Here is an 18,213-nt window from a genome sequence, read left to right on the forward strand (position 1 = left end):
ATTAAAAACTCCTCCGGGGTTCAGAGCGAATCTACGAGTCTGAGGTGTTTCCGTGGTCAGGATCAACTTAAAACACGTAAAACTGGGTAAATTCTGACATTTCGGTTTTTTCGTGTGTAAAAGTTATCCGCACTTCTCTCGCCTTAGTGAACAACTTTGAGCTCCCAGAACGTTATTCCTGAGGTAAATTAGCGAATTAGCTCAGACTTTTCTCCACAAATACTGACACAAAAACGACCTACACTCCGGCTGGACTTCTGTTTAGTACCGTTTCTTTATTCACCCAAACCCAAAACTTACCTCAGAACTTAGGCTTTTTCAGATTCTGTAAAAGGAAAGAAAATGCCACAAGAAATGTCCATAAAAAGAAAACCCAAACCACCAGCAGAGTTCCTGTGCTTGTGATCGAGCAGGACGCATCGCAGCTGCACGGAGGCTGCCCCGTGCTGAGGGAGTGGGCCGGGTTCGGGCTTGAAGCGGCTCAGGTGTCGGAGTCTGGAGCGCGCTTTGCTGGGATTGAGCCAGTTTAGGTTTTACCCCCAGGCTTAGACCCTGAGGAGGAGGAACAGGACAGGGTTATAGGGTGGTCAAATTATATATAGATATAGAACCAAAAAATAACAATACTAAATATTATATAGAAACACGCGACATCTTTTAAGTCACCATCTCCCCTCCGGTGGGAAATGATGGCCGGCGGGGCGCTTCAGCAGAACGGGATAACGGGGACGGTGCTCTCGGATCAGGAGCAGCACGAGGTCCCGCTGCCGCCGCCCTCGCACGCGGAGCCCGAGGCGCCGGATTCTCGCAAGCGACCGCTGGAGACACCGACTGAAGCTGGGAGCAACAAGCGCACAAACACGGGGGGTAAGTGCGGCCGGGGTTCCACGCGGTTTCCCGCACCACTCAGACCACTTTAATTGCACAAAATGTTCCATTATTTTGCGACAGTTCGGACATTTTACGTCACGAGAAACATACGGTTCCTTAACGTGGTACTAATTATACTAATTGATTTATGTTTGATTGTGGAGTCCGCACTCATCAACTGCCTCCATCCTGAGTCAACTGTTACAGCAGGTACCTACTAGTTTCAGTTTGTAAATAAATTAATCATTATTAAATAAATGATACTTTATTTAACTGTGCTGGTACCAACAAGTCCACTATGATATATGTAAATAAGTATGTGTTTACACAGGCGTACAGTATAAATATGATTGTTTTAGTAACAGTTTTAAATGGACACTACATACAAATCTTTTAGTTAAAAGATGCATAGGTATGAGAAGTTTAAGGGGACTTTACCTGGGATGAGGTAAGGTACAGGTTAGTACCCTTTTCTCCAGGTGTAAACGATATCTTTTTTGGTGCATGCATGTTATTTTTGTTCCTCTGGAAAACACAAGCTGTGAATGAGTGGTAGAACGTTCTAGAAAGTTCTCTGCACTTGAGATGAGTTGAAATGTGACATTTTCGTCTCTAAAAGAAGAAATGATGTTAGAAAGAGAACAGACTGCCTCACCCCCACAATCAAACATGGAGGTGGACGCTCGGTGGTTTGTGGTTGTTTTGGAGCAGGGAAGGTTGGAGACATATTCCGGGTGAAAGGAATACTGAACCAACATGGCTACCATTCCATACTCGAATGCCATGCAATTCTGTCTTATTTAGAGAGCAAACAGTCAGCTGGAGTGTTATCTATCATGCCCAGTCACTGCACCCAAATCCTGTTGAACTTCTCCAGGAGAAACTGGATTGCAAGGTCAGAAAAAAAAAGGTCCAACTAGTAAAGAACACATTTGGAACGTTTTATGGAGTTCATGGCAAAGAATTTCAGCTGAATGTTTGAAGAACTGTGTGGATGTGTGTGTAAAGCTGTTATTCATGCCAAGGCAGGATTTTACAATGGCATTAAAAAGTGGAACATCAGTACATTCATATATTTGTTTGGATAAAGGAAATATTTATACTTTACATCACTAAGTTTGTTGCACATAAATGAAAGGAACATGCACATGTCTCTCAAATGTGTGGTCTTTGCACAGCATCTACATCTAAAATCCAAAAAGGTCCCCATTTGCAACCAGTTTAGCCAGTGTTCATTATTCTACCTACAGAGAAAAAGGGTACTAAACCCTACCTTTATTCCAAACATACACGAGTACCTTTAGTACTTATTTTACTTAAAAAAATGTTTATATTTAAAATTATGGTTCATTTGCATTAGTCATTGTATTCACAAGACCAGGTGAGATATTCATCTCAGAAGTACAAAAGGTGCTCATGAGGGCAGGACCTCAGCAATGGTGGAAAGGTACAGTTCATGGCTATTTTATTCTAAACATATAATGGATTCATTAATAAATAGTTGAAATGTTTTTTAAATAACAAAAAAGCCCTAAACAGTGCTGTAGGTAGTGTAAAAGGAAGGCTATCGCAATGTGTTTTACTTTTCTAATATCAATATAATATATTTATAGATGTGTATTAAAGCTGCACAGGGAATATTTTGATGCAATTGCATGTCAAAACACCATCACACATTTTGGATGTTAATAACACAAAATGTCAGGTTTAATGTGTTTTAGTTGAATATCAACCCAATAGACACGCAGTCTCAGAGCAGGTTGTGGATAAACGTATGGGTATATTTCTATATCTGTGTAAGTGTAAGCAGAGAAGAGTGAAGGTGTCGGAGAAAAGTTTGTAAAACATGAAAACCCGATTATCAGTCTCTTGATCTATCTCTCTCTCACTCTTCCTCACTCGCTCGCTCGCTCGCTCTCAGCTCTTCTCACGAGCCGGCCTTCTTTGCAGGGATCGGGCTAAATTGAGCGGAAAATGAACGAAGCGCTTAAGGCTCAAAGCAGCTGCTGAAGGCGAACCCCATTCACACGTGGTAACGAATGCGAGTAACACAAAAGCCTTCCTCCTCCTCCTCAGGCTTCATTAGTAGCTCATTAGGATCCCATAGGCTGTGTACGCACACGTTCTGCTGAGGTAAAGATCAGACTCTGTAGAGGTATGTGTCTGATGCCTTGCAGTGGATTTATGCCTAATTTGAATGGTTGTTTTTTTTTTTTTAAGTTGTTACGTTTGATTAAAATGTGTGAAACACCCAGTGTATGATGTGTTTAGACGAACAATGACTTCTAACGCAAAGTGGACCCTTGGAGATTTTCTCCGGTGGCAGGTGTGTTTTAAAAGTGAAATGGTAATAAAAAATATCATATGATTGTTTCTTAGAAACCTGAGAGCAGTAATAATTCTGACCTTCTACTTTTCTACTATTCTACGTAACAAATATTTACTGTAGCAGGGGGAATCATTTTAGTGATGGATTTATGAAAGGGTAACGACTTGTTCGTTACGGAATTGAGATTCTGCTCGAAAGGCAGCGCGTTCAGCTTGTTGTGCTGCCAGGATGCCACTGTTGGGTCTTTGGACAAAACCTTTTATCCTCAACTTCTCGGTTGCTTCCTGCCCTGACTGTAAGCCACGGTGGATAAAAGCTGCAGCCAAATGAGGACATGTATCTTTTAAGGCGGTTGAAGTTGTTTAGCTCGTTTAATAGCAAAAGCAACACACACCATTTTATTAGCTGTGTTATTAACATGCTGTAGGCATAGTGGCAGCCAAGTGTCAGATCAACAGTTTTAGATTGTGTGTAAATATTTAGCAGAATGGCAGCCCACTGAGAAGACGTGTGTGTGTATGTGTGTGTGTGTGTGTGTGTGTGTGTGTGTGCGAGAAGAAGTGCAGCTGTCCCATGAACCCAGAGCCATTCTTTTGTGTGACTGTAGCAACATCTTTTCAGAATGTCCAACAAGAATGCGGCTAATGCAAACACACACAGACACACACACACACACACACACACACACACACACACACACACACACACACACACACACACACTATTCATCATTATTTTAATCCTTGCACAGGTTCGAGGATGAGGAGAACAGAGAACTTTTCACTGAACAGGAAAGGATGTTGGTTTCATGGCAGTATACTTTTATACTTAATTACTTTCAAATTGTGAGAAATGTGTAGAGTTGAATGTAAAGTCACAATCCGTGGTCTTTTGAGCAAGTTGCAGGCTCGTTGGTTGATTTTGGAAAATGGCGGCGCTGCTAATTGAATGTTATTTACTGCATATCTGTTTTGTCTACTGACATATGATAAGGTTTTTTCATTATTCATTTTCTTCATATTCACAGACTGTTTAGGAATGTATGGGTTTCTACGGTCTGTTCCATGACTCTTAATGACTGCTACAGATGAAGGACATTGACCACACAGTCTGAGACTTTTATTCCTTTCCCTCCATCTTCATTCTCCATAATTCATCCACGTTTCATTAAGTACTGCGGTAAATCATTACTCGTGCTGTTGTAGATGTAGATAGACGGAAAGATAGATTCTCAAAGCATAACATCAATTCCGTGGGGTCGTGTCGTCCCGGGAGCGTCGATGAGCTCTCTTTTTTTTTCTCCACTTCATTGCTGCCATAGCAACTAGCAATGCTAACAGAGATGTTATTAATGTCACGTCCATCGCAGCGGAATTGTCTCACACCGCTGCAACGGAGAAATCCTTCATTCCAATGGTACAAAAGGAAACCAATCTTCTCCCGATATAGCCGATGTACAGCTGATTGCATCTCATGCAGGAGAGACAATAATAAGCTCTCATCGTGATATATAAACGACCCTTTATGGCCTGTGGATTTCGGTGGCTACATTTGCATAGAGCACATTTTACACAATGTGGGGTAACAGCACCACGGCTATGATAGACAAATTATATTATTATATATCACTCCAGGCAAATCACGTATCTGATGACTGTAGGATGCAGGTGAAGAATCATGTCAAGGATTGAAAGGGTTTGAGTTTTTGGAGTTGTTTAACATGGTAAATTAGCATTATATTTATTTTCAGGTTCAGCAGTGAATTGTGTAAAGTTTGCCTTAATCCTTTTACTAGTGGGATGTGGAATCCTCTGCACATTTCCTAGGAAATCCACAGTAACTTTGTCACATACTGAAGCACCCCGTTTTCGATTTCTTTCATCTCAAGAGATAATTTGCATTCATTCGCTGAAGTGTGTGTATGGCAGTCATGGTGAGCCGCATAACAAGACTGTCATGATAACGCTGCTGCGATGATTGGACAGGATAAAGGTTTTGTCTGATAGATGCCGCTGTGCAATCATGCACGAGAGAAGAATAGGAAAAAAATGGACAGAAGGGCAATCAAAGCAGATGTGGCATAGTGCATCATTTCCATTACTCACTGCTTGATTTCTCATGTAGTAGTCGTGGGTTGTTTACCTACCCGTCCATACGTCTCTGTCCATCAGTCTGCGTGATATAAAGTACATGTTAAGGAATGCATGGATTTCTGGTATCTCTATCACGCGACCTTTGATCTTTGGCAACGGAGGCAGAAGGAGCCTGTTGACGCAGGGCTTCGTCTTGTATTTGTATTTGCTGTTGTGCAAATGAATTTCATTGACTACCGATGCAAATGATCCTGTAGTCATTCCGTTATCAGGCTTACTGAGGCAGATGTGTTTGTGTGTGTGTGTGTGTGTGTGTGTGTGTGTGTGTGTGTGTGTGTGTGTGTGTGTGTGTGTGTGTGTGTGTTTTATAGCAGATGCAGCTGAAACGCTACATTAATAATTCTAATGGCACATTTGGCCAGGTTGTTTGTGCCGGTGGGTAACTGTACCTCGGTTTGTTAGAACGCAGGTGCTTCGAGAGTGTGAGAGCATTAGCACGCATGTGTTTTGTGTGTGTTTTTGTGTGTGTGTGTGTGTGTGTTAGAAAGAGAGAGAGAGAGAAGGACACAGGTGCCCTTGCAGTGTATGGTGACGTGAGTAGACTGTGAATGGGGCAGGTGGTGGAGAGGGGAGGGGCTCAAGTGAGAGTCCAGTCAAAACGTGATTGGTTTGCTTGAACAGAATTCTAGCACATCCTGCCCTGCTCGCGCACACTGCGCAACACACACACACACACACACACACACACACACACACACACACACACACACACATACACACACACCGTATAGACAGTTAGTCAGTGTGTGATGAAAAATGCTTCAATGCAAATTGGGAGTGACTGTGGGGGGTTAAGGAACGATGTCCCTCCCCCAAGGAACTACACACACACACACACACACACACACACACACACACACACACACAAACACATTGGCCAGAACAGCTCTGTAGAATTTATAGTCAGTGATTGGAACGACTGGTCTGTCCACACTCTCTGCGGCAGATTCTCGTTTCTGTTTCCGCGTCTCTCAGTGCCGCTTCTTTTTGGTTGCACCATTTTCCCAGTTCCCTTTTTGCATTTCCGTTTTATCTCTCCTTCTTTCATTTGCTTTTGCTTTTGCTTAACTCCTCCACTTTTCATCAAAGTCTTTGTTTTTCCTTATTTTTCCCTCGTTCTTTCTTTCACCGTCCGCGCGTTCCAACATGGCCGCCCGAGGTGCAAGCCGCCTCCTTCGTTTTCACTCGCCGCTTCACACAAGGTCACTCCCTTACTCTTTCTCCACCTCCACAACCTTCCCTCCATCCCACCTTTCCATGGTTCGCCCAAACATGCGTGGGGCGCTATGTCTTTTGCTTTGCTGCGCCAAATAGGGGGGTGAAGAAGAAGAAAGACTGTGTGTGTGTGTGTGTGTGTGTGTGTGTGTGTGTGTGTGTGTGTCTGACGTTGGGGAGGGGTGCAGGGTGATTGGACACGCTAGGTGCCTCTCTGTACAATGCTGCAGAGCGCCGGAGTTCTCCATGAATATGGATGAGAGAGAGCGGCGAGGGTGATGCAGTGGGAAGATTCCCTCCTTCAGTCCACCGCCACTTGAACAATACACAGCCCCTCTGCCTCCAACACACACATACACACATACGTACATACACAGCACACGTACAGCAGCCACGTAAAGATCTCACACAATCAGAAAGAGAGTGAGTGCAGCGGAGAGGTATGGAGAAGAGGACTCTCTGACGCTCTTTCTCGGCGTCTTGAAGACGAACTCGGCCGCGTTCTCATGCTCATCGTCGGCGCTGCTGCAGAGCCGCACCACAGCTCGCCACAATGGGTGAGCGACACACACATCCAGCCCGGGCTTTTGTTGACTTGTTGAATATGGTTGTATATCTGGATGGGTTGACCATTTTTTTGTCTCTTTTGTTCGCGTGTGCGTGCTTTCCTTTTCTCGTCGTCTCTCGCTTAATTCATTCCATGAGTCAAAGTGGCTTGTTTGTCCTTGCCAAGTGTCCAGGACAGGGGTCCCCCCTTTTCACATGTTGGGGGACTGTGTGTGTGTGTGTGTGTGTGTGTGTGTGTGTGTGTGTGTGTGTTGGGGTGCCTACAATGCAATCCCTCTTGACCCACCCCCTTCATGTGCTTGAACAAAACTCCCTTGACACTTTGAGTGTGTATGACTATGTGTGTGTTTGAGAGACAGAGTGTGTGTGGCTGTGTGTGTGCGAGTAAGAGAGAATCGCAACTCTATGAATGCATGTACGACTGTGTTACGTCCCTGATGAATCGCAGCAACAGATTGCCGTAGTTACACTGGAGCAGGATGCAGAAAAACCTGTTACTCATGCGGTGCATCTCCTCACACCTCCCCTCTCATTACCGACACACACAGGAGGGGGGGAAGCTTAAAGGAAGATGGCTTCCCTTTCTCGCCTCTGGTTCAGGGTGCTTTCTGCTCCCAGGTAATACATGTCCCCTTCAAGATGGAACATCTGTGAGCTTTCACCATAGAAGGTATTTGTTAAGCTGGGACAGAGCATGAAGTCATTGAGCAGAGGAACAGAGGCGGGTGAAGTTGTCCACCATTTCTATACACATGCCAAGGTCAAACACTTGCTTTGACGTTGCCATTCTGAATTGGCTGCAATGGTAGACAATAGGACACAAGGGCGGTATAGAGTGAGAGATGGGGAAGAATGGCATGATACAAGGACAGGCTTCAAGATGAGCGGACATTCAAGCTCAGGTCGAAATATCCGCTTCCTGCCCAAGAGTCGAGACGGTGCCGCATTTGGCAACGATGATGTGGACTATTGGCACATTTGGTGAATGTGCGTGATGCAGGGTCAGGACAGTTTTGCTGGTCAATTGAGGGGTAATGTCATGGCGCAGTTGCCTGTCAAAAAACCACAGGGTCACGGCTTAGTGATCGCAAAAGTGAACATGGACCCGACTTGCTCAGTTTCGCCAGTTGGATTCGAATTTCTTTTCCTTAATGTCGCCCCTTTTTCCTATTATCTTTGTCATGCAGTCCACAAACCTTTCATGTTTTCCACAATGTCATCTGTCCAAACCTCGGAACCTTAGTAACCATCAGATTCCACCTTTTTTAAAACAGCGAATTTGTCTTTCTTCATCATGACATCATCAACTGGCCAAAGTCTGCACTGATGAAGGTTCTTTTTGCATTGTCTACTTGAAGAGTTCTCTTTTGAGAAGATTGAGATCTGGCCTTTGTGTGTGTGTGTATGTACGTGTGTGTGTTCTACCACAGCTCAGCCTGTGAATCTCAGTCATATCCTTAGATGTCAGTTAGGCGGCAGTGTAAGGCAGAGCGGGCTGAGAGGGACAGAGTGATGTCGGAGCGATGATGTAATGCATATCCCACTGTGCACCTGGGCCGCTGCAGAGGACAGGTACACTCCTTCGTCCCCGTTCTACATCTACCTGCTACTACAGGCCATCCACAGGGGGTTAATGACAGAGTTGTCTTCATTGGATTTTTTTGGACGACAGGAAGGTTAAAAACGTCGTTACGAGCCCGTGAATCATCTCTCATAGGCTGACGATTGATTCCCCCCCTTCCCTTCCCCCAGGACAAAAGCGAAACAGAAACGCAACGAAAAGAATGTCAGGGCTTCAGATAGCAGAGGGAAAAAGTCTACTTAAGCAGGTTAAAATTTGAATCTTGTTGTAGGAATCATTCTCCACATACGGTTTCTGGAATTTTCTTTTAGCACTAAAATCCTGCTCGAATACTATTAGTGCCTACACAGCTTTCAAAATGTTTTCATTTTGATTTGTTCTGTCCTGCACAGCACAAGGTTTTTTTGTTATGTTTTCATTCTTTTTTTTTCCGTTTAATGTAGTAACATATATTTTTTCAACAGGCTTGATCTTGATCTCTCACTCTCTCACTCTGAAGTTGATTATATATATATTTATATATATATATCTCCACCCTGGCTGGTCACATCCATTCTTGGGCGGTGTCAATTAAGTTTGCTCTAGATTGCTCTTGTGTTGATTAGATTTGTCTGGATAAGGCCAGTTACTCCACTATCGATCAGAGGTGGCTTCCACATACAGGACTCCCTCAGAGAACCTCCTTTGTAGATAAAGGAGTGCAGTGGGGTAGTGTACTATGTTGAGTACATAGATGTAATATGAATTGTGGAATGTGTGTTTTGAGAGGTTTGATGGGATTTGGATTGTGTCTAAGCCCTTATAAAGGCTGTACCATGAGGAGAGGTGAGAGCCACATCATCAACATCAGCACACAACCTTTCCAGTGATGCACCTGCCTGTGTTCATATAGGGTTTCTCAGTACCCTAGAGGGATTTTAGAACGTATCTGCGTGCATGACTAAACCCATCGTAGGACTTGCTTCGATGAGTTTACATCATTTGTTGCAAACCTGACAAAACCCACACATGGATCATCAGAAAGAGTGGATTCCATTGTACACCTCTGGTTCTCAGTCAGCTAAATGACAGTCGTACCATTCCATGCAGTTTGTGGGAGCCATCCTGAAGGACAGCGGGTGTCCCCACATGTTTGTCCAGTGCGACTGAGTCAAGGTGACAGGACATTTGCATTTGGGACAGCTGCGGTTGATTTGTTTCCTCCTTGGCAGCCTTTTTTACCCAATGAATAAAGAGCATCCAGTCTGGGCTCGACAGGAATTCGCTGTTCTTTTTTCCCAGCCAGTGGAGATGAACTCAGAAGAGTAAAGTATTTAGACGAGGACGCTATCCGGCTGTGTGTTTTGCTTAAACCTCCCTCGTCCTCCTATACCTTTTCATCTTTACAGCATTTTATTTACTCTCCTTATCATTTCCATGTGAGTGCTCCCTTCTCTCGCCCCCTCTCTTTAATGGTGGCTCTGCTGTGGCACTACCTCAGTTTCTGTCCTTCTGTCTTTCTCTCTCTTTCTTTCTTTCTTGCTCTTTCTGCAGCAATGCCGAGGTCAGATGCAGTAGATTGAGGGCATGCGAGTTTGTGGAACTTATCTCGTCTCTCAGAATTATTACATGGCACTTTAACCAGCCTACACACTCTGTACACGTCCCTCACGGATCTCACTCATACGGAACGCTATGAAATAAACGCTATAAAATAAACGCTGTAAAATAATCGCTTAATTCCACTGTGATAAAATGATAAGAAATGCACATTTTCAAATACATGCATAGATGCATTTGTTTGTATCAAGCGGTACAAATGGCGAGTGAAGAACAGATGCCAGGGGAACACTGGTGCCTGGTATACGTTGTGTGATTTTGGATGTTGTGTGATTGTGGCTGTCCTCCGATCATTTCCCACATGGCCTTTTGTTTCATTACACTAAATGAGGTTTCTTTTTGGTCAATCATGTTTCCACCGTTTAAAAGCAATGAGGATCAATGAGGGAAGTTCAGTGACTTGGTGATAAATTAAGATCATGTTTAGTAAACATGAATGTGTTTAATAAAAGTACTGGACATCTGATTTTTACCAGATTTATGTGGTTCCTCTTCAAACTACAAAGTTGGAGACGCACAAATTGTACATGAAATCTTCCCTTCACTTGAACTAGGAGACCCAAACCTGTTCCAGCATGACACAAAGTGCTCCACGAAGATCTGCTTTGCATAGGTTGGAGTGGAAGATCTTCTGCTATAAACCCTATTTAACACCCCAGGTGAATGCTGACTGCACTCCAGGAGCCTCCTCACATTCTCACCTGACTTTACTTACACCCTTATAGCTGAATGAATCTCCACACAAACATCTAGGGGAACATCTTTCCAGAGGAATGGAGGTTATTATAATAGTAAATGGAGACTGGTTGTGGACAGGTTTGTTCACAATAGAAGGACATACCAATTTTATGGTCAGATGTCCACAAACATTAAGATGAGATGAGATGAGATAAAAAAATTTACAAGAAAATTGCCCATATAGTGTAAAGGATGGTTTTTCATCTACACTGGAAAAGTGATTTTCATTATTATTACATTCAATTATAACATTTTATTCCCTTTTTGTTTTATTGCGTCTGACAATTTCACACACCCTCTCCTGCTCTTAGTCAGCTCAGTGCAGAGGTTAAACACCTTACCGGAAAACCATTACATTACATCACCTTCTGTCCTTTCCTTCAGTGTGCTACAGCAGTCACATTGTGTGTGTGTGTGTGTGTGTGTTTTTGTGTGTGTGTGTGTGTGTGTGTGTGTGTGTGTGTGTGTGTGTGTGTGTGTGTGAGACAGAGAAAGAGTGCATCTGTGTCTCTGAACCTCCTCTCTGTGCATGCATGTCTAAGGCTGTGCTTTTGGACCTCAGTTTTGCGAGTGTGTGTGTGTGTGTGTGTGTGTGTGTGTGTGTGTGTGTGTGTGTGTTGTGTCTCAGTGTATAAGTGAGTCAGTGCTGGCTCTATTCACCAGGACAAATCGGAGGATTTAGCTTCCATACGCTGCAGCTCTTTCTGCCACCCAGTCACACACAGCATGGTGTGTGTGTGTGTGTGTGTGTGTGTGTGTGTGTGTGTGTGTGTGTGTGTGTGTGTGTGTGTGTGTGTGTGTTTCGCACACATTTCATTAAGTAATTTGAACCTTACCTCTACATTACCCACTTTATATGACGTGAACACTACAAACGGAAAACAAGCCCTAAGCATTAAAATTCTATTAAATAAACCAAACCAGAAATTAAATGCTAATTGTGTTTATTTTATTTTTTTTTTTTTATGAGGCTCATCGGAAGGTTTTTCTCCCAAAGTGATTTGTCTTTTGCAGTGAGCAAAAATTATGCGAATTTCATAAAAAAAAAAACAACAACAACAACAACAACAAAAAATGCTATAAATGTGACAACGCCTTTGGAATTCAATTCCAACGCTGCAGCCACATGGACCTACTGCTATAATGGAAAGCAGGGGGAGGGTCTGTCATTCGTCGCCTTAAATACCAGCAGAATGCATTTGATCGTGAAGATACGTCACGTTCATGAATACAGGTAGTCCTGTGGAGACCCAGGAGTCTTAAAGAATAGTGATCAGTATGGGGGTAGTGAGAATTGAACAAATTACAGTACATCATTTAGCAAAACAGAGCAATTTACAGTACTGTAATGTAGGAAATTGACAATCCGTGAGTGGAGGGCAGAGCCGATAAAAAGTAGAGAGACGAGAGCTAAAATTGGGCTTTGAAACACTAAAAACAGAAAAATGCACAAACTGATTACTTCAGTTAGTTCTGAGGTCAATAGATTGGACTATTCAGATTCCGATCAGGGGTTGTTTCTGCAGTATATACTCTATATGGACAAAAAAACTTCGTTTGAGAGTTTAGAATACAGGTTTTTTACAATGTTATGGTTTCCAGTTTGTCAGACTATATGATGGGATGGTTATTTAAGAAGAACTTCTTTAGCCTGATTGCGTTCCTTACTCAAGTGATTCTCATGTCTTCAGGGATGAACCAAACACATCACCCACAGCAAATCAAGTCAGTTTGTCTGCAACCATGGCCAATCTCTTTGAAATTCTGTTTATAAAAAATATTCTTGTGTTTCCTAAGTAAGAATTCAACTTTGATTGTTGAATTAACGAATTTAAAAAGTGTATCCCAGCACACACTAACATGCTGCTGTACATGATACCAGAGAAGAAAACATCAACTGGTTCAGATCTTCTCACTGGTCTTTTTAAATTGACAGGCTGATGCTGGGGAATGAATCTGTTTAAACAGCTTAGTGTGCATCGGATCTTGGTCTGGTCCTGGTCTCCTTTGTGGCTCTGGTGCAGTTCTAGTGCCTGGAGGTGCTTGCTGTGAATGTGTGGATAAATTTAGCCTTGTGTCAGCCCAAAGCGGGTCACTCTCCTCTGCAAGAGAAGATTTAAGTGGGACAGCGGAAGAACCGGCAGGAACTCAAAAGGAAAGAGTAAGCATAATAAATAGGAAGTACAAAGTTATCTAGTCTCTGGCTTAACTACATCATTGGATAATTCAGTGAAGGAGGTGTGGCCTGAGTGTCTTTAAATCTCTCTTTGTTGTGGCCGTAACAATCTTTACGTATCTTTAAAGGAGGTGTGGCCTCATCTTCTTGGCAGCTTTGTAAAGGAGGTGTGGCCTCACTATCTGGAAGTCTCACCAAGGGAGGTGTATCCTAAAGTCTTCTTAAAGGAGGTGTGGCCTCAATATCTTGAAATATTTCTAAAGGAGGTGTGGCCTCAATATCTTGAAATATTTCTAAAGGAGGTGTGGTCTCAGTATCTTGAAATATTTCTAAAGGAGGTGTGGTCTCAGTATCTTGAAGTCTATGTAAAGGATTTGTGTCCTCATTGTCTTGAAGTCTCTCTAAAGAAGGTGTATTTTGAAGTCTCTCTAAAAGAGGTGTGGCCTCAGAATCTTGAGGTCTCTAACGGAGGTGTGACCTCATTATCTTAAAGTCTCTGTAAAGGAGGTGTGACCTCAGTATCATGAAGTCTCTGTAAAGGAGGTGTGGCCTATGTATCCTGAAGTCTCTTAAAAGGAGGTGTGGCCTTATTATCTTGTGGTCTCTAAAGGAGGTGTGGCCTCAGTATCTTGTGGTCTCTAAAGGAGGTGTGGCCTCAGTATCTTAAAGTCTCTAAAGGAGGTGTGGCCTCAGTATCTTGAGGTCCCTGAAGGAGGTGTGACCTCAGTATCATGAAGTCTCTGAAAAGAAGGTGTGGCCTGTGTGTCTTGAAGTCTCTCTAAATTAGGTGTATCTTAAAGTTTTTCAAAAGGAGGTGTGACCTCAGTATCATGAAGTCTCTGTAAAGGAGGTGTGGCCTATGTATCCTGAAGTCTCTTAAAAGGAGGTGTGGCCTTATTATCTTGTGGTCTCTAAAGGAGGTGTGGCCTCAGTATCTTGTGGTCTCTGAAGGAGGTGTGGCTTCAGTATATTGTGGTCTCTAAAGGAGGTGTGGCCTCAGAATCTTGTGGTCTCTGAAGGAGGTGTGGCTTCAGTATATTGTGGTCTCTAAAGGAGGTGTGGCCTCAATATCTTGAAATATTTCTAAAGGAGGTGTGGTCTCAGTATCTTGAAATATTTCTAAAGGAGGTGTGGTCTCAGTATCTTGAAGTCTATGTAAAGGATTTGTGTCCTCATTGTCTTGAAGTCTCTCTAAAGAAGGTGTATTTTGAAGTCTCTCTAAAAGAGGTGTGGCCTCAGAATCTTGAGGTCTCTAACGGAGGTGTGACCTCATTATCTTAAAGTCTCTGTAAAGGAGGTGTGACCTCAGTATCATGAAGTCTCTGTAAAGGAGGTGTGGCCTATGTATCCTGAAGTCTCTTAAAAGGAGGTGTGGCCTTATTATCTTGTGGTCTCTAAAGGAGGTGTGGCCTCAGTATCTTGTGGTCTCTAAAGGAGGTGTGGCCTCAGTATCTTAAAGTCTCTAAAGGAGGTGTGGCCTCAGTATCTTGAGGTCCCTGAAGGAGGTGTGACCTCAGTATCATGAAGTCTCTGAAAAGAAGGTGTGGCCTGTGTGTCTTGAAGTCTCTCTAAATTAGGTGTATCTTAAAGTTTTTCAAAAGGAGGTGTGACCTCAGTATCATGAAGTCTCTGTAAAGGAGGTGTGGCCTATGTATCCTGAAGTCTCTTAAAAGGAGGTGTGGCCTTATTATCTTGTGGTCTCTAAAGGAGGTGTGGCCTCAGTATCTTGTGGTCTCTGAAGGAGGTGTGGCTTCAGTATATTGTGGTCTCTAAAGGAGGTGTGGCCTCAGAATCTTGTGGTCTCTGAAGGAGGTGTGGCTTCAGTATATTGTGGTCTCTAAAGGAGGTGTGGCCTCAGTATCTTGTGGTCTCTGACGGAGGTGTGGCTTCAGTATATTGTAGTCTTTAAAGGAGGTGTGGAACAGTATCGTGAAGTCTCTGTAAAGGAGGTGTTTCTTGAAGTCTCCTGTCTTCTTCTCCTGTCAGTCGCAGTAAATAAGGCGTGTCCCACTGAACGAGACTTATTTAATTCTAAACTGTACTATATAATATTAGTTATATTAATACACGCGATCGCCAGGGCATATTCCGGTGTTCACAGTCCTTATTAAAGAGATGTTTATGAGTATGAGATAAGATGCTTCTAATCAAGTGCTCCTGTATTTGTGTGTGTGTGTGTGTGTGTGTGTGTGTGTGTGTGTGTGTGTGTGTGTAGAAGAGGGTGAGTACTTCTTGAAAGTGCTGATCCCCAGCTATGCAGCTGGTTCAATTATCGGTAAAGGAGGACAGACCATCGTCCAGCTGCAGAAAGAGACTGGTGCCACCATCAAACTGTCCAAATCTAAAGACTTCTACCCAGGTAACACACACACACCCACACAAACACACACACACACACACACACACACGTATATACATGAACTACTGCTTTTTTAAATATTATTTGCATGTTTATAAGTAATTGCCCCCTCTTCCAACAGTTTATTCAACCTCAACTAGAGGTTTACAAATCCAGTTAAACTTGTTAATGACTGAAAGTCTACAGCACACAACACACAACACACACAAACACACACACACTGCTACATTTTCTATCGAACATTTATTGGGGGGAAAAGATATGAAATAAATGCATTGGAAGTCAGGCAGGAGTCCTGTCTGCTACAGGATATCGTATTTTTGTTTGACCCCTGTGTAGAGCACAGTAAATCATCTTGACATCTCGGCCTATAGCACCATGAGAGCAGAGACTAGTTCCACTTTAACATCATTGCCTTAATGTGTACCGGCTTCACTGTATGCATTCAGGGAGTTAAATTGAGAATCGGGTTCAAATCGTTGACGTATCATTTATTTTCACATATTTTGGTATTGCAATTTTTTGTCGGGAGATTCGATCAGACAGTACAGGAAGTGGCGTGAAAGGAAGTTGAGGACAGACGGCAGCCATTTTGATTTGTGATAAGGTTCATTTTCAGGTTTTTTTTTTTTTTGTCAATACTAAATAATAGTCATAACAATCATAATAATCAGTCACCTATAATGGCATGAAATAGGATTTTCCTGGACACATCCTGCTCAATTGGACAAGTTTTCTCCTTCATCTCTGCACACTGAATCTGACGAGCAACGAGACAGAAGGATTAATGAAGGTGTTCATTTACATGCACAAAGGACTCGTCTTTTCTGCTCTCTTCCTCTCTGTCTTTTCATGCCATCAATCTCCTGAGCTGTTTGGAAACATGTTTCATTGTCAGTCATATGATTATTATTCGTGCTGATGTACACTATATAGACAAACGTATTGAGACACCTGACTTTTCCTCCTATATGTGGATCTTCTCCAAACTGTTTCCACAAAGCTGGAGGTACACAAATGTATCGGACTTGAACTTGGAAACCCAAACCTTTTCCAATATGGCAATGCCCCTGTGCACAAAGCCAGCTCATTGAAGATCTGCTTTACATGGTTTGGAGAGGAAGATCTTGAGTTGCCTGCTATAGAGTTTTGATCTCATCTCTAATGAACACCTTTAGGATGAATGTGAACGCTGACTGCACCCCAGGAGACCCTCCTCACCTTCTCACCTACATCAGTTCCTGACTTTTCTAACACTGTTGTAGATGATGAACACAAATGTCCACAAAGCACACAAGCCAAAATGTAGTGGAACATCTTCCCATAGGAGTAAAGGGAATTAGAAGAGCACATTGGGAATAAATGTGTAATGCGATGCTCCTAAAGCACATACCATATCTATGACGAGGTGTCCACAAACTTTTGGCAGTACAGTGCAGCTCAGTAGATAAGGCTCTTGGTTACTGATCAGAAGGTCGGGGTTCAAGCTGCAGTATCACAAATGGGCTTGATTTTGACTTTGTGTTCATCCGAGTTACGTTTGCATTTTGAGCGAGTCCTTATTTAAAACGTAGGTTTGATTTCATAAAAAACGACTTAAACCCGATTATTACTATTACTATTACTATTTGCATCAGAATTCCGATTCGCTGAATTAATGGTGCTTGGGGAAAAAATATCTGAGACGGAAAACTCTCTCCTACGCTGCTGTACACCGCTTCATTTTCTTTTAATAGATCTACAAAAATAACAAAACTAATTGCACCGAAGCAAATCGTATTTTCCCCCTCCATGTTTTTTTCTCTTTTCACATTTCTAACACATACACAGTCATCAAGCCATAGTACCATCGCGTGCAGATCATACCAGCTCCATCTCGAGGGAATAAAACACCTTTAAACTCCCTGAACACGAGGACCTTTTTTTTTCACGCCACACGAAAGTAACACCAGTATAATTTTATATATTGAGTAATAAATTGGCTGATGTAGTGTTTCCACAAAGTTATTAAAAAGCAAAAGAGGTACAGAGGCGCCTACGTGTTTCCTCTCATCAGGAAAAACTAGATGCCATTAATATGTAAATGAGAACACTTTCACATACAGAGAGTTTTAAACCCTGTCTGAAACATCAGACCACGGCGTGTTTACTCCCTCGCAATAGATCGTGTTCTGAGGCCGATCTGATTCCGAGCAGTAGTTGGATTCTGCTCATTCATACACTATACGGACAAAAGTTTGACAAAAGATTCATTTTTAGCATCGAATTCCACATTCAAACCCATTTTCTGTTATAATGAGCTCCACTCCTCTGGGAAAATGTTCCACTGGATTTTTGTGGAGATTCATTCAGCCACAATGCTCTGAGTAAAGTGAGAAGTGATGTAGGTGAGAAGGTGAGGAGGCCTGGAGTGCAGTCAGCATTCACATTCATCCTGAAGGTGTTCAACTTGGTTTATAGCAGGAGATCTTCCACTTAAACCCATGCAAAGTGACATCTTCATGGAGCTGGCTTTGTGAAGTTAGTTGAAGTTGAGGGAAAATTTCATGCTGCCGCACATTTTCATGTGCCTCCAACTTTGTGGGAACAGTTTGTAGAAGAACCACATAGTGCTGGAAAAGTCAG

At 42.8% G+C, this 18,213-nt stretch overlaps 1 protein-coding gene across 3 annotated transcripts in view; it reads left to right on the forward strand.

Moving 5' to 3' along the window:
• The first annotated feature begins 546 nt into the window (after window positions 1–546).
• Window positions 547–18,213, forward strand: part of nova1 (NOVA alternative splicing regulator 1) — a 32,083-nt gene continuing 14,416 nt past the window's right edge. The window contains exons 1-2 of one of the 3 annotated variants that reach the window (XM_083530832.1): window positions 547–867; window positions 15,445–15,588. In XM_083530832.1, coding sequence (XP_083386958.1) covers window positions 687–867; window positions 15,445–15,588 — 325 coding nt within the window. In that variant the 5' untranslated portion in view covers window positions 547–686. Of the gene's footprint in view, window positions 868–972; window positions 1,081–6,425; window positions 7,125–15,444; window positions 15,589–18,213 lie in introns of those variants that run through there. The other 2 variants (XM_083530834.1, XM_083530833.1) reach the window with 2 other exon arrangements.

This window comes from Silurus aristotelis, assembly GCF_946808225.1.
Source record: "Silurus aristotelis genome assembly, chromosome: 26".
In the NCBI taxonomy this organism is placed as follows: domain Eukaryota; kingdom Metazoa; phylum Chordata; class Actinopteri; order Siluriformes; family Siluridae; genus Silurus; species Silurus aristotelis.